The sequence below is a fragment of the Dama dama genome, chromosome 4, assembly GCF_033118175.1.
Source record: "Dama dama isolate Ldn47 chromosome 4, ASM3311817v1, whole genome shotgun sequence".
NCBI classification, from domain to species: domain Eukaryota; kingdom Metazoa; phylum Chordata; class Mammalia; order Artiodactyla; family Cervidae; genus Dama; species Dama dama.
The window spans coordinates 13884413-13910794 of record NC_083684.1 but is presented as its reverse complement, the minus strand read 5'-3'; the positions used below and the strand labels follow the sequence as shown (position 1 = coordinate 13910794).

At 43.0% G+C, this 26382-nt stretch overlaps 2 protein-coding genes and 1 long non-coding RNA gene across 4 annotated transcripts in view; 2 read left to right on the top strand and 1 right to left on the bottom strand.

Moving 5' to 3' along the window:
- Positions 1 to 10134, top strand: part of LOC133053611 (polycystin-1-like protein 2) — a 101942-nt gene extending 91808 nt beyond the window's left edge. For both annotated transcript variants that reach the window (XM_061138169.1, XM_061138166.1), the window contains exons 37-43: positions 43 to 176; positions 1801 to 1928; positions 4375 to 4535; positions 6247 to 6457; positions 7975 to 8076; positions 8585 to 8716; positions 9851 to 10134. In XM_061138169.1, coding sequence (XP_060994152.1) covers positions 43 to 176; positions 1801 to 1928; positions 4375 to 4535; positions 6247 to 6457; positions 7975 to 8076; positions 8585 to 8716; positions 9851 to 10012 — 1030 coding nt within the window. In that variant the 3' untranslated portion in view covers positions 10013 to 10134. The remainder of the gene's footprint in view (positions 1 to 42; positions 177 to 1800; positions 1929 to 4374; positions 4536 to 6246; positions 6458 to 7974; positions 8077 to 8584; positions 8717 to 9850) is intronic.
- The window catches only part of LOC133053746 (uncharacterized), a 62442-nt gene that overhangs the window by 32359 nt on the left and 3701 nt on the right, over positions 1 to 26382 (bottom strand). Inside the window, exons 3-4 of the long non-coding RNA XR_009692311.1 lie at positions 14911 to 14973; positions 14182 to 14482 (exon numbers count right to left, since the gene is read on the bottom strand). This is a non-coding gene — a long non-coding RNA (uncharacterized LOC133053746). The remainder of the gene's footprint in view (positions 1 to 14181; positions 14483 to 14910; positions 14974 to 26382) is intronic.
- GCSH (glycine cleavage system protein H) lies at positions 13958 to 24971 on the top strand. The gene is made up of 5 exons (XM_061138240.1): positions 13958 to 14111; positions 17559 to 17638; positions 18773 to 18836; positions 23897 to 24028; positions 24831 to 24971. The coding sequence occupies exons 1-5, from the start codon at positions 13964 to 13966 to the stop codon at positions 24926 to 24928; spliced, it is 522 nt and encodes a 173-aa protein (XP_060994223.1). The 5' UTR covers positions 13958 to 13963; the 3' UTR covers positions 24929 to 24971.

Genomic DNA, 26382 nt, shown 5'->3' with positions numbered 1-26382 from the left:
CCCTGTGTATTGAGACATCCCTAAATGCTCCTCTTTCCACAGAACCCTCCAGTATCTCTTTGACAACACCTGGCTGGACAGCTTGACCAGAGCCGTATTTGTGGAGTTCACGGTCTACAATGCTAACGTCAACCTGTTCTGCACTGTCACTCTGACTCTGGAGACCAGCGCCCTTGGTGGGCAGGCTTGCCTGTGAACCTATCTGCATGTTCCAGATGATAGACACCCCTCCCTCTGGGCTAGGGCTCCTCACCCCCAGGCCAGAGCTCCAGGGCAAAAGGTTGTTTGGGCAATACTGCCAAAGGGTCTTGGTTCTGCCTTTGCCCCTAAAGGCAAAGTTTCAGGGCTGCTCCACCCTTCTTCCTGGCTGCCTGCATTTCTCTCTGGCCTGTCTCTGAAGTCTAGGAGACAGTTGGGGTCTGAAGGCAGCTCATGTTCTTGAGCTTTCCATTCTCCTGTGTGAGGGGATGGGGGCTTAGCAGTGAAGGGCTGGGGAGGGGGTGACCTGGTAACAGATAACTTCACCTAAACCACACTTTACTTGCAGTACCTCAACCTACATTGCAAAAGTTACATGCAACCTAAATGTAAAAGTTCATTTTACATCAAATTCTAATACACACATACCAATATATTAAAACATAACTCAGACAAGGGCTTCAAAAATAATTTCCTTAACTACATGTAATACTCTATTTTGCGTTCTATTCTTTCTCTCCATTTCCTGCTTTCCACCCTTTTTTAATGCTAATCATAATCCACTAAAAACACTGATCTAAGGCCTCTTCAGCTAATAATCAATTTTCCTAAAATCAACCACCTCTGTTTTAACAATAGAACTTTTAAAATATGACCCTTTTTTTTCCTGGCCACTCCCTGTGGCATGTGGGATCTTACTCTCCCGACCTGGCATTGAGCCTGGGTCCCCTGAAGTGAAAGCACAGGGTCCTAATCACCGGACTGCCAGGGAATTCTGTAAATTACGTATTTTAAAAAGTAATATTTGTAGTTCTTTTAAAATTTCAGGACTGTGTAAAGTGAAAAGTAAAAGGCTTTCAACTTCCATTATCATTCGCTACTGTCAAAAGTTTCTTTTAAATCCTTTTTGGGGGATTTATTCGCACGTCTTGTAATTTCTTATTTCTTTTTGCCATCTCTTTGGCTGTTTAAGAACCTTTTAAACAATTTGTCCCCAACACAGCCTGATTAATTTATTTCTACAAATGAGAAGTGTGGTGTAGGTTTCTGGTCTAGTTGATTCAGCAGCCCACTGATGTCAGCAAGGTCTCAGGTGGTTGGTATCTCTCTAGTCTGCCATTTTTTGGACTGCCTTTGTCTTTGCAGGCAGAAGCCTTATTAGTCAAATTGGTCTAGGAAAAGACATAAATGGATGAAAAGGAATTCTAAAGAAGGCTGAATTTTAGGCATATTGGTTAATAGCTGAACTGATCTCCAGCGTTCTCTTTAGATGAAACGGCCTTAAACAAGCCAACTTGGAGTAAACTGACATTAGGCAAGCGGGTGTGCTGTGGCTGGAGGTGATGAGGGCACAATGGCTGATGCTGAAGGAAAAGGCCGGAGGCCTATCTTCCACTGCAGCCCCCCTTGTCCTGTCAGATACAGCAGCCGTTTCTGGCCTTCCCCGTTCAGTCCCTTGGTCTGTGGGTTAGAAGGACCTCTATCTTCTTTTCTGCCCGCGGCCACCCCTCAGAAGGGCTTGAGTTCACTTCATCTCACTGATGACTTCTGGTATTGAGTGGGCATGTGGCCGTGGTGAGCAGAACACGCTCTGCCTTGCAGGAACCTTCTTTGCACATGCGCACCTGCAGAGCCTACGCCTGTACCCCTTTACTGACGGCTGGCACCCCTTCGTGGTAGCCGCGGAGATTGTCTACTTCCTGTTCCTCCTCTACTACATGGTTGTGCAGGTGAGGGGCGGGCTTGTGGCTCCCTGAGTGAGGATGGAGTGGGCGTGTGCCTGCCTGTCCTCTCTCCCTAGTCCCCTCTCCCTCGGAAGGGGCCTAAAGAAGGGGGAGGAAGATGTTCTGCTTAGCTGCGTGCCATGGTAAGCTTCCACATCCCCTGCTGGTCCCAAGGGCTGAACTAGCTCAGGCACCTCTCAGGAACCGAGACTTTTAGGATGGTCCTTCCTGACAGGTCTCTAGGAATTAGGAAAAATCCCCTTTGCCACATTTACCACCATGTTGCACACTGATCCATAAACCTGGATTCCACGTGGTCTCTAAGCACTGCCAATTCAAAACCACCAGCTAACAGGTACCTTACAGCAGTTTAGTGACAGTGAAGTTGCTCAGTTGTGTCCAACTCTTTGCGACCCCACGGACTATAGCCTACCAGAATCCTCAGACCATGGGATTTTCCAGGCAAGAATACTGGAGTGGGTTGCTATTTCCTTCTCCAGGGTATCTTCCCGATCCAGGGATCAAACTCGGGTCTCCTGCATTGTAGGCAGACGCTTTACCGTCTGAGCTACCAGGAAAGCAGTTTAAGTCCCTGCATTTCTCTAACAACATCAAAGGAGGCCCATCCACCACCCACCTCTCCTCGCTGTTGCCCTCACACTCTGCCTGCAGCTGCTTCAGAAAGCCTCTCTCTAAAACTCTTAAATCCATCTCATCATGCTGCTTAAACAGTTAAAAATCCCTCCATCTCTTTATAAAAGAGGTGAACTTAGCCTCTTACCAGCCAAACACATGTCCTTTTTCCAGAGGAGTGGGAAAGAGCAAGGAAGTGGAACAGACAACACAAGATTCTCTTGCATGTAAGGGAAAAGGTTGAGAGGGAGGGCAAGACCACAAACTGTTCCCATTTAACAATAACTCCCCATCCCCCCTAAGAAAACAACTTTTTTTTTTAATTGATTAGGCATTGAAGCCCCTAGTGGCTCAGTGGTAAAGAATCTGCCTGCCAATGCAGGAGCCATGTGCTCAATCCCTGGGTTGGGAAGACCCCCAGAGAAGGAAACGGCAACCCACTCCAGTATTCCTGCCTGGGAGAATCCTCATGGACAGAGGAGCCTGGCGGGCTACAGTCCATGGGGTCTCAAAGAGTCGGATATGACTTAGCAACTAAACAACAAAGCATTAAACTGAATGTGAAGCTCATCCCAGACAATCTGATAAGGAGGTTGTAAAGACAAAGAAATCTCACCCTTGCATATCTTCAGGCAGATACAAAACCATTACACACCCACTCTTAAAATTAATGTTGATTAATCCTTAAGAGGACTTAGAACCCCATTTATACCACTGTAGGATTGTTTATGCCACTAGTTCAACCTAAGTTCGCCTGTTAATTGTGGTAGCCACCTGAGTTTGCTAAATGCCTTTACCAAAAGAAAAAAATAGACTTCCTCTACGTTTACAACAGGAGGCAATTTTCCAACTTGTAACCAAGTGGCTTGGCTCCTACCTTCCCAGGGAAACTGGGAGATAAGGGCTCTATATTCCTTGATGATTACATTTCAAAGAGATGACTCCGTGGCCCTTGAGAAAAAGTTTCTGACTTTTAACATTGGGCAAGAGGATTGTTTTTGCTTCCCTGGTGGCTCAGACAGTAAAGTGTCTGCCTGCAATGCAGGAGATTCAGGTTTGATCCCTGGGTTGGAAAGATCCCCTGGAAGGAAATGGCAACCCACTCCAGTACTCTGGCCTGGAAAATCCCATGGATCGGAGGAGCCTGGTAGGCGACAGTTCACGTGGTTGCAGAGTCAGACAAGACTGAATGACTTCACTTCACTTAAGAGGATTGTTTAGATTTAAAAAGATTTACATATATCTCAAATTAAGAGTCAAGTCAGTTCTTATGTACTGGCTTTTAGGTGTGTGTTAGTCACTCATGTCCGACTGTTTTCGACCCCATGGACTGTAGCCCGCCAGGCTCCTCTGTCCATGGGATTTCCCAGGCAAGAATACTGGAGTGGGTTGTCATTTCCTTCTCCAGGGGATCTTCCTGATCCAGGAATTGAACCGGGGTCTCCTGCACTGCAGGCAGATTATTTACTGTCTGAGCCACCAGGAAAGTTCTTGCATCTCAAAGAGGCAGAGAAAGAATTCACAATTATAAGTTTTCTAAAGTAAATGCTTTTTTGAGGGGAGGGTTTTCTTCCTCCCTTCTCCCCCCCACCTTTTTTTTTTTTTTGCATCTGAGAAAATTAAGTGCTTTTTTAAATTAGATCCTGTACTTTCTCTTAAACACCCACAAATCCTGCAGCCCCGACTGATGATGGCAACAGGTGAGGTCCATGCACAGGATTGGGGAGAGGCCCCTGGTGCTCTAGGCATATGAGGCCAGGGCTCTGAGAAACCCCTAGAGACACACAGCCTTTGTTAGGACCTCTGGCTCCTTTCGCAGGGCAAGCTCCTGAGGAAGCAAAAGTGGTGCTATTTCCACAGCAAGTGGAACATTCTGGAGCTGGCCATCATCCTGGCCAGCTGGAGTGCCCTGGCGGTGTTTGTGAAGAGGGCCGTCCTGGTGGAGCGTGACCTCCAGCGCTACCGGAAACACAGGGAGGAGTAAGTGGCTCTGCCTCAGCCCCCAGCTCCCACCACTGACACTGACGCTGCTGCCTCCAGCTCTGAGTGGCCCAGAGAGAGGCTTCTGAAATCCTGCCTCAGAGGATCCGGGGTTACTCTTTAAAAAATAACTCTAGCTGTAGCACTTAGATTTAGGGTCTGAAGCATACACAACTGGAGAGGACTCGAAGACAAAAACAGAATCTTTTGCAAATCTTACCAGAGCATAGGCCTATGTGACACTCTGTAAGGTACCCCCAGCTTTGCGGGCAGGGTCTTTGCAGGTATTAGTGCCCAGTCAACCCGCGTCTGCTACTATTTACCAAGAGGCCACTCTGTGCTGTGCAGGAGGTACTGACCCATTAGATTCTCAGGGGAACCCATGGAGGTAAATGCTGTCATCACTCCAGTTCACAAATAAGTAAATCAGAGGTAACGGGACTTCCCCAATGCCACATAACGAAAAAGTGGCAGAGAAACAATTCAAACCTAGTTTATGTCTCCAGGATCTTAGTACTTACTCCGAAATATCCATTGATTGTATAGATATGGCTAACATTTATTGAGTCATTGTTGGATACCTTACACATTCATAAAAACACCACTTTAAAAGCATTATCTAAAAAAAAATAAAAATAAAAAAAATAAAAAGCATTATCTCATCTACTTTAATCTTCCCAGAACTTCTAAGAGATGATGTTATCCCTTTTTTTTGCAGATGAAGCAACTGAGGCTCAGAGAGGTTGTCTATGCAAGGTCACACAGCAAGGAAATGCAGAGCTTAGAATCTGAACTCTGCACTCTATCCTAGACTGTGTCCTTCATTAACAAACTTCATGCACAAACCCCTCAAAAGGGAGAAAACAGAAGGCAGGAGGTTAAACAGAAGAGTGGCTTTTCTCAGGCATTATGTATGTATATTAAATGCTTTTATAAACTTCAGATCATATAATTTTTTCTATAACCTGTTCACCATCCATGTCAATAGATACAGGTATAAGTCATACTTGATACTGCACCAACATTAAGACTGAATTGACGTACAAAGGCAGGCACAAAAGGGGCATGAAAGGCAGGGTGGGATGGCAGGAAGAGCCTGGACTGTGGAATGAGACAACTCTCATTCCACCACTCATTCTTCCAACTCTCATTCTTCCACCACTAGTTTTGTCACTATGTCACTAGCTATGTGACCTTGTACCAACTATCTGTCCTTATCTGTAAAATGGAGATGTGATACCTCACCCTGTGGTCTTGAAGGTCAAATGGAACAATGCAGTTGAGGTTCCTCAGCACAGCAGCTGGATGGTACTTCCATCGTTCCTTTACATGTAAGGATGGTTGTGGATACACACTCAGACAGGTGTGCAGGAGGACGTGGCATCCAGGGACCCCCGAACCAGGAGGGGAGGCTCGTGCAACTCCCTCACCTCCGTCCTCTCAAGCCTGGGAGGATTCCTCCTTTGTCATTCTTTCTCAGCTCTGTGGCCACTAACCAAGACTGTCAGGTAACAGCTCCGTGACCACCACCAGCACTGTCCCTTTGGTATCCAGGACGCTCACCCTCACCATGACCACCATGTCATCATTGCCTGGCTGGGGGAGTTAGGATAGCTCTGTCCCCAGACCATGATCAGGCTAATCTTGACAGATGAGCGCTGGCTGACGCTCTCACCGTCTCTGAGACCAGTCTTCCCATTCGGTCCCACAGAGGGATCAGCTTCAGCGAGACTGCAGCAGCTGACGCTGCCCTTGGCTACATCCTTGCCTTCCTGGTCCTCCTGTCCACAGTGAAGCTTTGGCATCTGCTCAGGCTGAACCCCAAAATGAACATGATCACGTCAGCTCTGCATCGTGCCTGGGGGGACATTTCAGGCTTTATCGTCGTCATCCTTATCATGCTCCTGGCTTACTCCATTGCAGTGAGTGGCTCCTTTGGGAAAACTTTCTGGGCTGGTCTCCTCAGAAGTAAAGGCTGCTCAGTGGTGGAGAGTTGGGGGGTTAGGAAAACCCTGGGAATCTGAGGGAGATGGTGGATCTTCTTTCTAAGTCTGGAGCCTTTCAGTTGGGAGCTCATGAACTGGTCACCCCAAATGGCAGAGGATGGACACTTCGGTTGGGTAAGAGTGAGGAAGTGTAGTCTCTAAGACTGAAGGGACTGACTATCTGCCACGAAGGACTCCTTTCTGTACTGACTCTGCCTTAAGGGCCAGTTCTCCTGACATCCCAGTTACTCCAACATGCACAGAGCCCTCCCTCAGGCCAGGGGGTGCAGAGGTGAAGTGGGCAGTCCCTGACCCTGAGGTGGGGCAGAGATGGGGGAGAGAGGATGGACATGACTGTAGACCATGTTGGTGCCTGATGCCCTACACATGAGGCATGAACTTAGAAGGGCCGAAACCACTTCATTTAGCTCCTTAACATTGAGAGCTTTTTGACAATCATGCTCTTATGTGACTGAAAAAAATTTGTTTTGAACTATCGATTATTTTTTACTATCAAGTAAAATAAGAAACAAAGACCCTCTGCCGCATGCTGATTTCCATCTAAATAAGCTTCAGCCCCATCCTCTCCAAGTCTGATTCCCACTGTAACCCAGGCTCCCACCTCTCTGTGGCCCTTCACCCACGCCAGCCCCCTTCCCAATTCTCATCCTGCCCCATCCAGTCTCTCAGCTTCTGTCATCCCCCTGATGTCCATACCACACAGAAGTCCATCTTATCCTAGTCTCCACTCCACCTCTAACCTTTTCCCTGCCCTTTTCACCCCAGTCCTGGCTCTCACGCCACTGACCCCATCCCATCTTCCTCTCTCACCCTCAGAAATGGGATGAAGTATGCTGAATAAGTAATGGAGGGTATTGGCTAAGAAGCTGGAATCTGGCCTTGTTAAAGTACCCCATCCCATCCTTTAATTCATGTGGATTTATTCAGTCCTCCATCTGCAGTGCGTGGGCTGCAAGGACACGGCAGTGTCCTGTGGGACCAGGAGTCACCAACTCAGGGTCGAGGAACTGCTGGGCTTCCCTCTGATGCAAGAGCTATGGGAAATCTTTGAGGAGAGGGTAACTGTGGTGAGAGGTAAATATGGTGGGGAGGCTGGTCCTGCCCAGGCAGAAGACTGTTGTTCATCCAACCCAAATCCTCCAGAGCAAAGAGGCTGGGGTTTCAGAGAGTGCAGCTCCATTAATAAGCCTTAGAGTGACCATCTGGGAGACCACAGCAGTGGCCTCCGAGTGACTGGTGTGTGAGCCCAGGTGCATGTGCATCCCCTACAGAACTAAGTGTGTACACACACCCATTTGAAGGCTCTGTGGACGTGGATAGTATTGCTAGGCCAAGGATGTGGCTGATTCAGACTGTTGACTCTACTGGCAAACAACACCCTTTGGGGGTAGCATGGTTTCTTTCCTTGTTCATAAGGACTCTTTCCTTAACAGTCAAACTTAATCTTTGGTTGGAAACTCCGTTCCTACAAAACTCTCTTTGATGCGGCAGAAACAATGATCAGCCTTCAGCTGGGAATCTTCAACTACGAGGAGGTAATGGGGGAGAGAGGCAGTGATAGGGGTATGGACACTACCATCAACACCAAACCTTTATGAAACTTAGAGAAAGCACCTCCTCAAATGCCTCTGCAGTGGATGTCACCCCTTGGGTCCGTGGCCTGGCAAGCACAGGGCAACTCTGCACAAATAAAAAGGTTCCCACAGCTCACCCTGGGGACCCCTGTCTACAGAACATCAGACACTGGCTAATCAGGGGAAGGCTGTGCTGGCGGGTGTCTGGAAGGGAATGCTCCTGGGCCTAGCCAGAATGACGCCCATACTGGAAACGGCAGCAGTGGGGAAGAGAGGGGCTGCCCTTTCCATCTCTGGGCAGCTTTTGAGAGCGCTGCCCACACTCCCAGCCCCCAGGCAGAAGGGAAACATCCTGGCTCCAGGATCTGCCTAGCTTTAAGGACCAGCTTCCCTCGGAGGGTGGCTGCTGAGGTAAGTGGGCACGGGCACACACGACCCTGAGGGATGACTCTGGTTCTCTTCCTGACAGGTCCTGGACTACAGCCCAGTGCTCGGCTCCTTCTTAATTGGGTCCTGCATCGTTTTCATGACGTTTGTGGTGCTCAATCTGTTTATCTCTGTCATCCTGGTGGCGTTCAATGAGGAGCAAAAATACTATCAGGTGGGTCCCTTTGGCTTAGTCTTCAAAAGTCACTGACCTTGAACTAGGAAGAGCTTGGCTGAGCAGCATCAGACATTAGGGGAACTAAAGGATCACTGTAGCTCAAGGCCCTCATTTCACGGGAAGGGAAACTGAGGCCCAGAAGGAGGACATTAATTCCACAAGATCATAGCAAATGAAAGGGAGACTATAATCACATCTCCAATTCCCAGCTTGGGACTCTGTTCATTTTACCTGTGATTCCCAGCTATGCCTGTACACTAGAATCATCTGGAGGCTTCTGGAAATGCCTGCTACTGCACCTGGGACAAATAAAAACAGAATCCCTGGGGGAAGGATCCAGCCACTGGTATTCCTAAAATTTCTTGTGTGGTCTGCATGTACAGTCAAGACTGAGAACCCCTTGGATTTAGGTGATGACAGACAAAAGTTAATATTTCATGAAGTGGACTGTCTCCATTCAGAGATCTGCCAAATGGGGTGTAAGGCAGGAAACTTGTATAGGATAAAGAATAAAGGAAAAGGAAGTAGAAAACAGAAAATAATCTGATTGGCCAGGACCACAGAGTCAGCCTTGTTTGGGGTGAGAAGGAAGGGGAATTAAGTATACAGCCTGGAGTGGTCTGGCGTCTGGGGACTGGCTGATTGGATATACTGCATTGCTGGGGTAGCCTTTACAGAAACACAAAAGGTATCCAAGTTTCAATTTGCTGACATGGCACCCTGGGAAGGGGTGGTTCCATCTTGGGGCTAGAAATTTATTTCAAGATGTCATATGGTCACCTTGGTTTGAATTTGAGAAACCACCAAACTCTTCTCTATTTCACATTCCCAGAAGCAACACATGAGGGTCTTTGTACACAAATTCCTAATAGCCTTTGTGGGGGGTGGTAGAGGACATCCTGTCATTTTCAAAGGAGGGGGAAGAAGGAAATCCCTGGGGATAAAGGCAGGAGTGAATACTCTTAAGATTCCCAGAAGGAGGTCAATTCCAAAACAAAAGCAACTCTAAACAGTGATATAACTTCAGCAGGGACCAAAGTGGATGATAAAACCATGGTCTCCCCATAAGAAAGAAGAGCCCCTGAAGAGAATAACTCTACCTAAGTCACATGGTTCTTTTTCCCTCTGCAGCTGTCGGAGGAAGGAGAGATCGTCGATTTGCTACTGATGAAGATACTCAGTTTTCTGGGCATTAAATGTAAAAGACAGGAGCCTGGAAGCAGCAGTGAGCAGCCTGAGTTGTTGTCTGAGGCCTGGCCCCCTCAACCTGTTTCAACTATGCCGCAAATTTAAGCTGTTGGTCCAGGCATGATCTGTAGAATAGGGGAAGGCCAGCACACTAGGCCTACACTTACAAGTGATTCTGTAATCTCTCCAGGTTAGAACTTTTCTGTGTCCATATTAGAGTCACCAAGCCTGGCAAGCAAAAAAAGATAAGAGAAATACATACATATAGTTGTCACCACTGTGATACTGTTCAAACGTATTTCCTTCTAGAAATAAAACAAATATCGTCTGGAGTTCGTGAGGAAAAGATCCCCTCTACAGACTAATTATTTCATCTTCTTGGTCAGTCAGGAGTTGCCTTTGAATGATTCTAGTTCAGGGTTTCCCAAAATGTGGTCCAACAGATGCTAATGGATGTCGTATTAGTTTGCTAGGGCTGCCAGAACAAAGTACCACAAACTGGGTAGCTTAAAACAATGAAAATGTATTGCTCCACAGTTCTGGAGGATAGAAGTCTACAATCAAGGTGCCGACAGGGCCGTGCTCTTGTGGTAGGCTCTATGAGGGAATCCTCTCTTTTAGCTTCTAGTGTGCGCCAGCAATCCTTGGCGTTTCTTGGCTTGTAGGTGCATCACTGTAACCTCTGCCTCAGTTGTCACATGGCCTTCTCCCCAGTATGGGGGCTGGGACTTCAACCTATCTCATTAGGGGACACAATTCAACTCACAACAGGTGTTGTCCTCCCGTAGATGTTTCTGGATCAAATGTGGGAATCACTGGACATATAAATTCTTTAGCATGGGAATTGTTAGAGCTTTTAATATGCTAAATGTGCACTGTGAATCTCCTGGGATAAGTGTGAGCAATAATATGTGTAATGATTCCCAAACCCCTGTAACCAATGCTTCTGGTATTATAGAACTTCAATCAGGGCTAGTGTTCTTTAGGCAATATTTTGAGAACTGCTGATCTATATTAGTGGTTCTCAATCTTGCCTACATGCTAGAAACCCCAGACTTCACCCCAATTTATCAGCATCTCTGGGTCACAGGCATCAATATTTTTTATGCCCCCTAGGTAATTCCAAAGTGCAGTCAGACATGATAAACATGCTTTAAATTCTGAGAACCACAGATCTAGGTAATAAAAGTCTTCCAGGTAACTGTGAGGATAAGTGCACATTTCCCCTCTGCTGCACAGTGGAAGCACCTGATGAATCTTCTCCAATTCACCCTGTCTTGTCTCTCCTCACACACCCACTGGAGCAGATACTCTAGGTTACCTGCCTCAGATCCATTCCATGCGTTCCTCCTTGCTGACACAATCCTGATTTATTCAAGTAGCCACTACCCCTACCCCACGTGACTCACAGCAAGGTGAGGCTGCAGCCATCTCAAAGTAAATCTCAGTCTGTCTTAATAATAGCCCTTGACAATGAGCCATTTAGGGTGGCCACATGATCCAGTCTGGCCAATGAAAATTTTGAAAAGAGGTCTCTGGGACACTTCTGGGAAAGGTCAGTTTGGTAATAAAAAGAGATAAGTTCGAGGGCTGCTGGACACTGTCTGGTGTAAGACTGCTGGAACTCTGACAGCTACCTTGAGACCACGGGGTACAGTCTGAAGATGGCAGAGCAGAAAGATGAAAGGAACATGCATACTTGATGAGGTCTTTAAACAGCTAGTGTAACCATGAAGCTGAACTACTGCCCACCTTCTATCTGGATAAGAGCCTAAATTTCCTTTTATGACGGCTGAACCAGGATCCCACCCTACTACAGACAATAAAAAGCCAGGATCCTTTACAAACAAAGAGACACATAACATGACAATGCACATAAGACCTTGGGGGATTTATCTTCTATCCACCCCAAAACCCATCATCCATTATGTATTTTGTCATGAGCTATATTTGCAGATACTCATCAGATAACTCATAGCAAAGTGTACACATGTCTTCTGAAAATATGGCACAGAAATCAACCCAAACACAGACTGTGTTTTAAACAGGAAAAGTTCTAAGATCTGAATTAGTTATAAATTCTTCATTTCTTTTTCCAACTATTCTCCACTTCTCTATTGACTGTAAATATCAAGTTGTAAACTTCTTCCATTATATTTCTGCGAGGGAAATAAATATATCTGCACAAGGAGATGAGCAGACCCCTTTGAGACACCTGAAAGAAACAACCACCTGAATTTTCAGGTGCCTGTACCAATGATGTAATGACATGACCTTTCACATATCAAGCCATGGATGCTACAAAGATAATCAGATGGAAAAAAAATGTTTAATCCTCAATGTTTGTTACATTAAAAAAAAAAAAAGACACACTTCCTACTGCTTTGGCATAAGGGCCCATGACATAGCTCACAGATTGATAAGTGAACCTATTCTTTGTATCAAATGAGTTATTGAAGCTGGGAATAAATATTTTAGGGCATGGCTTGCATTATGCTGCAGTGACTTGCAACAAAACAATAAAAACAAAACACTGATATTATGGACATTAACCAAGATCTGGAGTTTAGAATACAGCACTGTGAATCAGTCAGCATCCCAAACAGTGGCAAGTAGAACTGAGTTTAAGAGCAGTTGAGTGCAAATTGGACTGAAGAGCAAGTTCTGCTACTGCCAGGCAGTATGCTTAAGCCATGGAATGTCTTCCTCATTCCACTCCTGGGAAAATTAGTTAACCTTTCCAAGCCTCCAGCTCTTCACCTGTGAAATGAGTATAATACCCACCAGTAGGGGTTTGGTGAGGATTACAAAGATAGTGCCTGTACGGTCCCAGGCACATAACAAAGGCTCAGTGAATGGCTAAGACGTACTCAGAGGAAAAGACTACTCAGAGGAGCATGACAGCCCCTGCAAACCACTGCACAGATGTGCTGACATCCCCAGTTTTGTAAGTGAGGCAGAATCTCAGTTCAACATTTGGGTCTCCCAAACACACACACACACACACATATTCGCACATATACTCATACACGCATATACTTCAAGGTATACCCTGTAATACTGACAGTGTGGAGATTCAGGTGTTTCTTGCTCCAGTGTTTCTTTGCTGATTCTTGCCCACTCCACAAAATCTGTGTTAAAGGTGAGGGCTTTCCCCAAACCTAATTTTCTGTCTCCTTGGATTGGGTGAGACATGTCTTCTGCTTTTCTCCTAAAGTTTTAGTCACAGGGCTGATTGAGTAAGGAGTTGATCATGTTGGGTCTCAATTCTGCCTTTTGACTGCTACTGCAGTAGCTCCTGCAGTAGAGACTCCACCAGAAGCCACTCCTGAGCCTTCAACAAGTCCTTGCCCCTCTATGAGCTTCATGATTCGGTTTCTCCCCTCTGTGGAGACTGTGGGGTTTTGGGAATATGCAAAGTAATAAAGTTTTCAATATTTCAAAAAGTCAAAGAGAAACTGCACTTGTGTTAGCGCGCCTTTGGCCAGTGCCCAACAACCAACTTTGGCTGGAATGATTCTTTGGATCTGCTATGAGTACTGCTCTGGGTGACCTTGATCCTCTTTATAAGGTGGGGACCTCATCTTTTAACAGGACTGGGAGCACCCTGCCTTCCCGAGGACCCAAGAGCACCACTCCTGCCTGGAGCCCCTCTTACAGCCCGGGTGGGTCTTGGAGGTCACAAATGCAGACCTACAGCTTTCACTCGCCCAGAAGCACCGCCTGAACGCGTGGTTCCACCCCACTCCCGGGAAGCCCAGCCCCCGACGCCCTGCCCAACTCAGCCTGGCCCGCCTAGCCCACGAACCAGTCCCCGCCCCTCGCCACCGCCCCTTCCGGGCCTCAGGGCTTTCCGAGCGTCCACGCCCCTCCCGCGTGCGGCCCTGTCAGGCCCCGCCCCTCCCGGGGCCCCGCCCCCGCGCCCCCGGTCCAGCCAGCTCGCTCCGGCTCGCTCCGGCCCGGGGCCGCCCCGCCACGCCCCGCCCCACCCCGCCCCACCCCCGCCGGCCGGGGTGCTCTAGGTGCCGCGCCGAGACCCTCTGCACCCGTGCGAACATGGCGCTGCAAGCGGTGCGGAGCGTGCGGGCCGCGGTCGGCAGCCTGCGCGCCATCTCTGCACCCAGCGCGTCCTGCTCGCCGCGGCCATGGGGACTGCGGGCGGGTGCAGTCCGGGCACTGCGCACCGGCCCTGCTCTGCTGTCGGGTAAGTGCGGGCTGGCACGTGGGCCGAGCCGGGCTGCCTTGGGGGAAAGGGGCTGGGCCTTGATCCTTACCTCGGGTCCTCGGCCGCGGGCCGCCCGGGTCCAGCGAGGCGACCTCTGTGTGCGCTTTTTGTTGCTGGGATCCCGTGTTGCGGGGCCTTGCTATCTCCCTGAGCTGCTTGGACGGCCCCGCAGCCTTTGTCCTGCGTGTTGGGAGCCGGGGCGAGGGGGCGGGGAGACTGAAGACACGCGCGGCCGCCGTATCCGGGGTGGTTCTGGCAGGAGCGTCGGCCGCTCGCTGCTGCAGACACGAGCAGGGTCGCTGAACTCCTTCGTGACCTTAGGTTCCTCGCATTTGTGAGCATCGTGCACCCTAAGAGTGAGGACAAGTAATAGGCTTTACTTTGCTATACATATCGTCACTGTAAATTCTGAAGTAAAAGTAAAGCAAGAGCATTCATGGAAACTTAAAGAACTGGATCTAGTTTTCCCAGCTAAAGCTAGCATAATTTTGCAGACAGTTATTTCCTAAAGCAGTGCGATAAAGTCTCCCGGGTTCCACAGAGGACGTTCTGCTAAAGTCTGTATCGTCGTATATAAAGTATAGTCGTGAATGTGTGTTGGGCTGGAACGAGGCCTTACATACACGGGCTTGAAGTAACGGGGAGACTTGCCCGTACGTATCTTGGCCATCTGTGCTACTTTATCACAAGATAACGCCGAGGAAAAACTGTTGTACTTCATGCACCAATACGTGAGTCGCTCAGTGCACCTCTTCGCGAACTCCGGCTCCTTACTTACACGGAGCACAGGTCTGGTGGCTGTTGTCTCATTAAGTTCGTTGTTTTAGAAACCTGTTTGGGACTGGAAAAGTTGATAAATTTAGTTCAAAGTCAAGCATAACGAAGCTTACTTATCTCTTCCCCACCCCCCACCCCCCACCGTAATCTCTCAGATCTGTTGGTGGTACATATCGGTACATTACTAATTTCCATACATCAGTACATTACTAATTTGAATATAAGGGAAAAGCATTTCTCAGATAATTGACTTTCAAGCCTATGTTTTTTTGGTTAGTTCAGTATTACTTTTTTACATTGTCCTGTTAACTAGTTAAATATTGCCCAAGATATCAATAGCCATGATCTGGTTGAACACCTGAGTTTTCAATACTAGAGACTTGAGTTCCAAATTTTGACACTTCGTCTCTATGGGATCTTGGGTGGTCACTTCTGTTTCCCTCGCTGGAAAAATGGAAATGATAATCCCTGCTTTACAGACTTGTTGGATGAAATGAAACAATGTTTAACTGCTGTACATATAGTCTGATACATAGTACTTGATAATGTTACTTATTAAATATTAGTGTATAGAATAAAATAGAAAATTGATCAAATGTTAGTATATTTGATTCAGTGACTTTGAAAGGGGGAAAATGCAAAGTTCTCATAAATTACTCAAAACACTTTATTTTCTGGGGGCTGAAACCCATTGTTTTCAAGACTCAGAAGAAAGTAACTATTTACCTAATCTCCTGTTCACTTTTTTCCCCATTGGGCCAGGGGTTAAAGGAGAATTGTACCAATCATTGTTTTTAGCCTAAACTGAGTGTCCTGGTATAAAGACTTAATGGCCTTTCAGGCCAACAGGACCTGGGTGCATTTAGCTTAGCAATGTTGCTGCCTTTTCCTCTAAACTGTGGTTGCTCAGTTGCTAAAATTGAATGTTGAGTACTCTTGTTCTTCAAGATTATCTTTACAGTTAGGCAAGATGGCAAGACCAAGGTCAGGAAGTCTCAGAGAAGTCGTATTTATGGTTGTCCAGTCCTTTCTATAAAAAGGTGTATTAGTTTAAACTGCCAGTTCTAGAGAATGTCACAGAATGTTAGGGAGAATTGAGTGCTGTAGCCAGATAACTATATACTAGATATTTTACTCAGAATCCTCTTACACTTTATTACTTCCCTCCAACTTTTGAGTGCTTACTATATGCCAAGGACAGTGTTTAGAACTGGGGCTACAAATGCAATACACCCTGCTCTTGCTTGCTTTGTGCTTGGTCTACTCCCGGGGGAAGGTGACAGAAGGACTGTATCTGTAGCATGTTAAGTGCCGTGAATGTGTTGGTGGGAGAGCTGCAGAGTGCTGGGGGAGCAGGCTGGACAGCCCAGGAACCCAGGCTTGGAGAGCTAGATAAGGCTGCTGGCAGGAAGAGTTTCTAAGCTGAGATCTGAAAGTCAAGAAAAGGCAGTGGGGAGAGTGGGTTGCAGTCAGAACACTAAGTACAAACAAACCTTAACCTTAGGGAAACATCAAATTGACTTGAAGCATTCAGTAATTTGAAGTGGAGCGAAGCAACTGACTTTGTGAGATTTTGCAACCTCTTCCACTGAGGAGTATGATATTCAAGTTATTTAATGATGGGGGTGGAAATTAATACTTTTTATTTACATTCTGCTATGTATCAGAGCTGTGTAATCAAGAGAGTTTAATGTTTTAAGTACAGTTATCTTTTGGGTTGTGGTAAGAGTGAACTAGCAATACTTTTAAAACAGTATTGAAATTAATGAGCTATTTTCATATTAATTTCTGTACTTTTGGAAAACAGCCTCACTTCAGAATGTGGTATATATTTAAGAAGATATGCTTTATAAAAAATTTTCTTCTTCTAAGCAAGTACGATTAATTCCTATGTGATTTTTTTCACATCACTCAAATTTTGGTAGGTTTTTGTTCCAGGAATCTTTGAGTAGTTTGGCTATCTTTGTGTTTGAAAAGAAGCAGGTTATAAAGCCAAGGGCTAGCCTGTCCAGTGAATGTTGAGCAGAGCTTGCCTTTCTATGGGTTAATGTCGTAACTCTGAGGTGACAACTGAGTTCTGATGGTATAATTTGCTTCTCATAATGATGGTAGCCACTTTATTCAAGGGCTGACTTGAATTCAGTTAAAGTAGAATCAAGAACTTAGTCAAGTTATAATTGTTCAAGGTCAGTTTTATTCCTGACACAGCTCTACCTAAAGAGGCACATTATTTTTTAGGTTAAATCATTTATGAGCAATCTTTATGCTCCCAAAACTTCATCACTCCTTCTTCAGAGGGACAGATTTCTTTCTGCCAGACAGACCAGTAATCGATAGGTATACATTTGAAATGTGCTCCAGTATTTGTGTGTATGATTTAGACTGAGTAATGTTCAGTACAAATAATCAAATTGCCAGAAGATCCAAAGTCATTCACATCAAGCCATCTTTGCCTAAATAATACCACTGTTGAGATGTCTCTTTTCATAAGATCTGTTTTGTCCTGGGTAGTATACTGTTGAATGACAATGTCAATAAGTCAAACAAATACTGGGAAGGCCTTGCCTTTTGATAGCATTGATATGAAAAAAAAAATGCTTTTAAAGAAGTGATGCCACTGCTTTTCTGAAATATTGGTCTTTATTTTAGTGCGGAAATTCACAGAAAAACACGAATGGGTAACAACAGAAAACGGTGTTGGAACAGTGGGAATCAGCAATTTTGCACAGGTACTGGATTGTCTTGAAATATTTAAAACAGTCTGCCCTCACCTAAGTTGGATTGTCTTTATATTTTAAAAATTGTTTATTCTGCCCCTTAGTATCTTGGGCCCTTTATAAAGGCTCTTAGAAGAACATGTTATAGGTGGAAAAAGGAAAACAGAGGAAAGTGTATAGTGTTTTAAGAGATTAAAAGGTTAACAGTTAAAAAATAAATTCAAGAGAAATGTTTGTTTCACATTGGGGCAGTTAAGGCAGCAGAGCAAGCAAAAGGGCTGGAGTGTTAGTGTTTTGTGGATAATAGTGATATACACATGACCTGGGGACTTGAAGAGGGAACACCTGGAATGGCACAGATTACACAAAGATAAACTTTTTATTTAGAGTTTATCTCAACTAATTCCACTATTGCCACTGAGCCTCTAGTTTGATATTGTGTAAAGAAAACTAGAAGCCAAATAGCGATATGGATCAGTGACTTTTCAACTGGACCTCTGGGTGGGGTGGGGAGAGGAGGGGGCAGGGGATATTAACTGATGGGAGGACACTGTGTTCCTCAGAAATGCTGGGATCTCATGTACTGAGAATCAATGATAGCTGTATCTTTGTGGGCATATCTGTGTACCTGAGGCCCAGTACAGAATGCTCTGTGAAATACTGTATAAATATTGTCCTCTCCTCAAGTTTATGAGGGGAAATCATTTAACATGGAAAACGACATGCAAAACAATATGTGATAGATGACCTGAGTCGTACAAGGGGTTGTAACCCACTCACTTGATGGAGAGATCAATATTGATTAGTCAGCAAATGCAGTAGGAGAAAGGTCCTCAGTAAAATTGCAGAAGTGGAGGAGCACATAGTGTGTTTGTTCTTAAAGGAGCTAGTCATCTTTTCGGGGGCATATGGTTGGTGACAAGGGTCACTGCCACCTGTAGGCCAGCTGATTGCATGTTTTCTTGCAAATCCTGAGGTAAGAATAATTTTGCATTTTTAAAGGGTTATAAGAAAAAACAGAGAATTTGACCCCTCAAGTGTAAAGTATATACTATTTGAATTAAAGGGATTAAGTGTTTGGCTTGTTCCTAATTACTAGGTTTAATTTGATTTCTTAGAGATTTTTTTTGTTTTTGTTTTTTAAAGGAAGCTTTGGGAGATGTTGTTTACTGTAGTCTGCCTGAAGTTGGGACAAAGTTGAACAAACAAGGTGAGTGTTTTTCTCATCTTGGTGTGTCATGATTCATGCCATGAGTTTTCTTTATCTTGAATAATAATTTGTCTGTGTCCTATTGCCATCCCTAGCTGTAAGGAATGATGATAAGGAGAATAGTGCACATTTTCATATTTTATAATGGAAGGTAGGAAGTAGAGGGAAATGGCTCTTAGCACCATCCCTGCCACACATTGATGCATTAGTGATATAATATAGCTGAAGTCTCTTAAGTTTAAAAAATAAAATCTGTTTTTCTTTGGAGGCAGTAAAGAAGATCAGAACGTGAGCTCGTGAATCAGAATCTGGTTTTAAATCCAGGCCCCTCAACATATCAGCTGTGTGATTTGGGGGAATTACTTAATGTAGATCTCATCTGTGAGTTAGCATAATAATAACTGCCTCATATAGTGGTTGTAAAGATTAAATGAAATTAGCATAATATCCAGCATAAGATTTGTTGTTGTTTAGTCACTAAGTTGTGTCCAACTCTTTTGTAACCCTTTCGACTGTGGCCCGCCAGGCTCCTCTGTCCATGGGATTTTCCAGGCAAGAATCTTGGAGTGGGTGGCCATTTTCTCCTCTTCCTGACCCAGGCATGGAACTCATGTCTCTTGCATTGGCAGGTGGATTCTTTACCATGGAGATTAGTACTTGATAAATGTCAAGCAGTGGAACCACATGTATTATTATTCATGGGCTCCTTAACATATATGACAGTGTTAGAGAATTTAAGTATCTGTTTTCTAAATATCTTTGACAATATTCGCCATATCTTTTTCTGCTTAAACTTTCCCTATCACTTATCTTGTTTAAACTTTCTTTTTATCTGTACATCAGTTTTCTTTTTTATGCTTAATTTTAAAATTTCCATTAATAAAAATACATTGAGTAACCTCCTTAAACTAATGAATGCTTTAAACTTTCTGCCAAAGGTGTTTTTTAAATTGATGTGAAATTTACATATGGTGAAAATGCCTAGATCTAGATCTTAACTAGATCTAGGCCTTAACTGTATAACCAAAGAGTTTTGACAAATGAGAATCTCTTCTCTGATTTCTGTCACCATAGATTACTTCTGCCTATTCTTTAACTTCATTTAAAAGGAATTGGACAATATTATGCCTGGCTTCTTTTGTCTACTGTCATGAGTATGAGATATATTCATATTAAGTGCTCAGTAATTTGCGTTTTATGCCAGAGGTATCCCGTTGTGTTTGCTGAAGTGGTTATACCATTTGTATTCTCACCAATAGTATCAGAATTCCATGTACAACATATCTCATTGTGGCTTTAACGTGCATTTCCCTAGTGACAGATTATTCACCTTTCCATGTGCTTTTTGCCACTCACATCTTTGTGAAGTCTCAAGTCTAATTTATCTTTTTTACCATTGATTTTAGGCATCTTTTATAAATTCTAGATACAAAACCTTTTTCAGATATGTATTTTATGAATATTTTGTCATATTTATATATAAAACATTGTGTCTTCTCTAAGATATCTTTGTCTATCTTCATAGTTCCCAGGTTATATACCACAGTAACATGAGGTGCTGTGGGATATTTTTAATTTTTAACATCTGTTGGATACAGCACAAACTAAGAATCAGTAAAGTTAACAATTTCAATTTTGGATCTTACTCTATTACTTTGGGTAATGTATCTTTGAAGCAAGTACTACACGTTGGTGTGGAGCATGAAGTTGGGCATTGGTTGATGTGACCTGATTCCCTGATGGAGAAGTTACGCAATATGTAGCAGACACATGTATATCTGTAAATTGTAATTAAGAATGAAAATTCTATTTGTTCAATTTCTGTATTTTTTTTTAAACTGCTCAATTGTTAGGATGTAAAAAGTTTCTAAGTAGTTTGGACCTGATCTCTTAATAAACTGAAATGTTAGGTATTTGTTTTGGTTTAGCGATTACCACAAAATCACCATCAAGGGCACTGTGAACTGAGAAAGGGTACGGTATGGGCAACTCAGGTCTATACCAAGGTTCACAGAGATTGAACATTTCATTATTAGGTATATTTAGCTGTGGGATTTTTCACAGATGCCTACTATCAGATGAAGTAGTTCCCTTCTATAACTAGTTTGCTGAGATTATCACTTGTGGATGTTGAATTTTTGTTGAATTTTCTCCATCTGTTGACATGATTGAAGGGTTTTTCTTGTTAATGTGATGAATGATAATTCATTTTTGAGTATTAAACATTCATTTTGACTGTTTAACCAACCTTGGATTCCTAGTAGTCATTGTATAAGAATTGTTTCTTTAAAATGTACTGTTGAATTTGATTTGCTGTTTTTTACATTATGTTCATGAGAGATACTGGTATTTTCTTAAAATGGCTGTGTCAAATTTTGGAATCTGTTCTATTTGCCACGTAGAATAAGTTTAGAAATTTCTAACTTATTTTCCACCTCTTTTTCTGAAAGAATGTGCATCAGTCTTGCTAGCTCCTAACCAATTTTATCAATCTCTTGAAAGAATTTCTATTATGCTAAATTTTCTACTTTCCATTTCATTTATTTTTTTATAGCTTTATTTTCTTCCTCCAACTTAATGTTTTCTTGCTTCTGGGAATTTGTGGATATGTTGGTTTCCATGGTTTTTCTTAAATTGACTTTTTATCTATACTGTAAAAGTCTGTCTCCCTTGAGATGAATGGCAGCTAAAGTCTAGTTTGATTCTTTTTTGTTGTTGTTGTGCTGGGTATTCATTTGCTGCAAGGGCTTTTGTCTAGTTGTGGGCAGCAGGGGCTGCTCTCTAGCTGGAGCCCACGGGCTTCTCATTCAGTGGCTTCTCTTGTTGCGAAGCAAGGGCTCTAGGTGTGTCGGCTTCAGTAGTTGTGGCTCATGGGCTCAGTAGTTGCAGCACACAGGCTTAGTTGCTCCACAGCATGTGGGAGTCTTTCTGGATCAGGGATTGAACCCATGACCCCTGCACGTGGATTCTTAACCACTGGACCACCAGGGAAGTGCCTAAAAATCATTTTTTAAAAATAAGAATCAAAAGTGTCATCGCTTCCTTCGAATGCTGCCTCTTCTCTATAAACTGCCTTCTTTTGTTCATTTTCTAGTATCTTTAGAAGCCAGGTCATTGATTTTAAGGTGTTATTTTTAAATAAAACCTAAAGGTATTACCATTACCTCTGTTTCATTGAGTACACTAAAGGCTTTGACTGTGTGGATCATAACAAACTGTGAAAAGCTCTTAAAGAGATGGTGATACCATACCATCTTATCTGTCTCCTCAGAAACCTGTATGCAGGTCAAGAAGCAACAGTTAGAACCCTGTATGGAACAACTGATTGGTTCAAGATTGAGAAAGGAGTAGGACAGGGCTGGCTACTATCACTGTTTGTCTAACCAACCTATACACTGAGCACATCATGAGAAATGCTGGGCTGGATGAGTTACAAGCTGGCATCAAGATAGGTGGGAAGGGGACTTCCCTGGTGGTCTAGTGTCTAAGACTCTGTGCTCCCCAATGCAGGGGGCCTGGGTCTGATCCGTGGTCAAGTAAACTAGATCCCATATGCTACAACTAAGAGCTTGCATGCCGCAACTAAAGATCCTGTGTATCGCAACTAACACCCGGTGCAGTCAAAAAAAAAAAAAGAAAAGATGGGAGAAACATCAACCTCAGATCTGCAGATACCACAGAATGGTATGTACCACTAAATGGCAGAAAGTAAAGAGGAACTAAAGAGCTTCTTGGTGACAGTGAAGGAGGAAAGTGAAAAAGCTGGCTTGAAGCTCAACACTGAAAACTAACATCATGGCATCTGGTCCCATTACTTCATGTCAAATAGAAGGGGGAAAGGTGGAAGTAGTGACAGATTTCTTCTTCTTGGGCTCTAAAAATCACTGCAGATGGTGACTGCAGCCATGAAATCAGAAGACAATTGCTTCTTGGCAGGAAAGCGATGACAAACCTATACAGTGTGTTGAAAAGCGGAGTCATTACTCTGCCAAAAAAGCTCTGTACAGTCAAGGCTTCCCAGTGGTCACGTAAGGTTGTCAGAGCTGGACTGTAAAGAAGGCAGAGCACCAGAGAATTGATGCCTTCAAACTATGGTGCTGGAGAAGGCTCCTGAAAGTCCCTTGGACAGCAAGGAGAGCAAACCAGTCAATCTTGAGGGAAATCATCAACCCTGAATACTAATTGGAAGAACTGATGCTGAAGCTTCAGCTTCAGTATTTTGATCATCTGATGCAAAGAGCTGACTCATTAGAAAAGACCCTGATGCTGGGAAGGATTGAGGGCAGAAGAATAGGGTGTCAGAGGATGAGATGTCTGGATGGCATCATGGATGTAATGGACATGAAGTCGGGCAAACTTCAGAAGATGGTGAGGGACAGGGAGGCTTGGTGCACTGCAGTCCATGGGATTGCAAAGAGTCGGACATGACAGGGTGACTGAACAAAAGATATTTTTTCCTTCTAAGCACTACTTTAGCTCTACCCCCACAAACTGGTATGTTATATTCACATTCAGTTCAGATCCATTTTAGATGGTCTTTCTTCATGTTCATTGATCCTTTCTTCTGTATCCAGTCGACTATTAGTGCCATCTAGTGAGTATTTTTAGATAGGCTTTCCAGTTCTAGAATGGCCATTTTTAAAATTATTTAGTTTTTTGCAGGTGTTCCCCCAAACATTCACTCACTGTGATTTTATAACAGCTATTTTGAGATTCTCTGCTAATTCCAATATGTGGGTCTGTGGAACATTTTGAGATCTTTATATTGACTACTTTTCCACTTTGGCAGGCCCATACTCAATCCTCTGACCCCTTGAGCAATTAAGACTATGGTTTTCTACTTGTGTTCTAGTTACACTGTGCTGTTTGGATGGGGCAATGTTGTCAGGCTACAAATTGTATAAGTGAAGATCTCACATGACAAAACGTATGGTTTTATTTAAATTAAAGATCTTTAGATCTTTTTATCATGACTGTAGAGGTGATCACTTTTCTCTGTTTTGTATTTTGGGATCACTAACTTTTGACATTTAATATTTTCTTTAATTTTCTCAATTTAGAGGAGTTTGGTGCTTTGGAAAGTGTGAAAGCTGCTAGTGAACTCTATTCCCCTCTATCAGGAGAAGTAACTGAAATTAATACAGCTCTAGCAGAAAATCCAGGACTTGTCAACAAGTCTTGTTATGAAGATGGTAAGTTGGAAATTTTTTTAAGGATTGTTTGCTGCAGTTAACATTTAATCTAGACCATAAAGCAATCTTTAACTGATTGTGATTTCTTTTTGTACTTCTTAGTATTATAATAGATATTCTGCTTTAAAAAGGAAAAACACAGGTTAGGTTATGTTTTAGAACTCTGTGAATAAAAGCATTGCCTAATTTTATAGGGTTCTTAGTATTGTAGTTGTAGACTCATTGTAAACATTACAAAGTGCTTACCTCTTCAGTCATAAAGCATCTAATCACATTTTGTGATAAAGGTGGTAACAATATTTATTGCATTCAGTTTTCTGATATTTTCATCTTCCTAATAACGTGATAAAGTAAACTAGTAGCAGTTTTTTCCCTTTCGTAGATGAAATTCTCAAAGGATTTCTTTGGTAAGGTCAAACAGCCAATAAAATGCAAAATTAGCATTAAGTTGTAGTTTTCTATTTCCTATCACCTACTTCTCTCTTCTAATGCTTTCTAATGCCATTAATTTCAGTAGTTACAGTGTTGGTATTCCTTATTTATATACCTGTATATTTGGATCCCTGTGTAAAGTTGTTAATGCTTATTAACTACAACCTAAGATTTCTTAATCTGTGATGGTACAATTTCTTCTGGTTCTTTTCAGTTATTATATGTAAGGAATATTAATTTAATTCTTAAGGTTAAAATTTATGTAAAGAATACTAGATTAATTTTGAGGCACTCAATTTAATTTTTGAATGAATTTGACTTTCTCTTTTAAAAGGTGATTTGGAATGTATGATACTTTTTTTGGTTGCAGGTTGGCTGATCAAGATGACATTCAGTAACCCTTCAGAACTAGATGAACTAATGAGTGAAGAAGCATATGAAAAATACATAAAATCTATTGAGGAATGAAAATGGAACCCCTAAATAAACTACTTTGAAACAACTTAATCTAGCATAGTTGTCTTAAATTAGTGGTGGATAGATATTTAAAAAGCAACTTTTAGCAAAAGAAACTACTTGTAACAATGTTTCCTGAAGAAAATACCCCTTAACTTTCTAATGCCTTCAGATAAACACTGTGTATCTTTTCCACAGCATCCTGTGATTTTTAGGCTAGGCTCCAGTTATAATATTCAGAATTCCTGAAATTATCTCTGATAAAACTAATTATAAAAATTATGTAATTCAAGGATAACATGGTTATCTTATACCTTATATGACATTGTAACTTGCTTACAGCTATCCTTGGATTTGGGTCAAAATGATCTTCCCACTAGAAATAACTGCCAGTGGAGAAAAGTTTGTTAGTTGTATAGTGTCCAGTGAAGAATATTACTGTCTTAATTTTGCAATATACTGTGTTTGCTGGTGCTATTTTTATACAGTGAAGCAACAGCCTTGCAGGAGAATAAACAATTTAATAATAAAATATTCAACTTCTTAATCATGTATTTTGTTCTGCTGTTAATATTTCATAGTATGTTTCCTGGTATTTATAAAGATGCTAATTTTAACTTATGGGAAGTCTTTTTTTTTTTTTTTTTTTTTTTAAGGAAATTTAAGTTGTGACAATGAGAAAGTTCCAAGAAAATGTTTCCTTTTAGTCACAAATCTGGCTTTTCTTAAGCAAAGATCTAATTGCCCAATAACATCAAGTACTATTTTTTTTATCATCTTTAATGTACTGAAAAAGAAATCACTGACCTTGTTTTTCTGTCATGCTAAATTAGAAGAGTGGAGTAGAAACAAGAAAAGGTGAAATTGTGACCAGCCTAGCACATGACAACCTTAAGAAAGCTAAGCCACGTAAGTAATGGGAATAGAAGTGGACACAGTGAAACTTGTGTCCAACATAGTATACAGCAAGAACAAACTCTTCTATCATTTTCCCAAAATTGGAGAAGGGAAGTATTTAGGCATTACTATCTTCTGGTAAATAAAGAGCAAACACGAGAACCTAGAGTATGTAGATAGATAAGTAACATACAAGCCTTTCCTGTTCTGCAAAATGAATGCATTCTTTCCAGGACTAAGCCAGTGGCCCTATCACTGCTGAACTGTCTGTTAATAATCTGACTATTTGCTTTGGAAGTAGAAAGGGATGAGTAATAATTGCTCATCTTAGTCTAAATAAATTTTGTTTTAAAGGTGCTCTCATGTATTACCTTCTTTGTTCTTTACGATAGAGCTCGGTAGGGCATATCCATAACTACCGCCATTTCACAGATGAGGTGATGGAAAGGATAAAAGCTGGGAAGTTATGGTTAGGGTTTTCACATTTCCTGATTCACTATCAGTTCCTTAGCAAATGTATGTTACTATAAAAAGACAAGGGAATTCCCTGGAGAGCAAGTGGTTGGGAT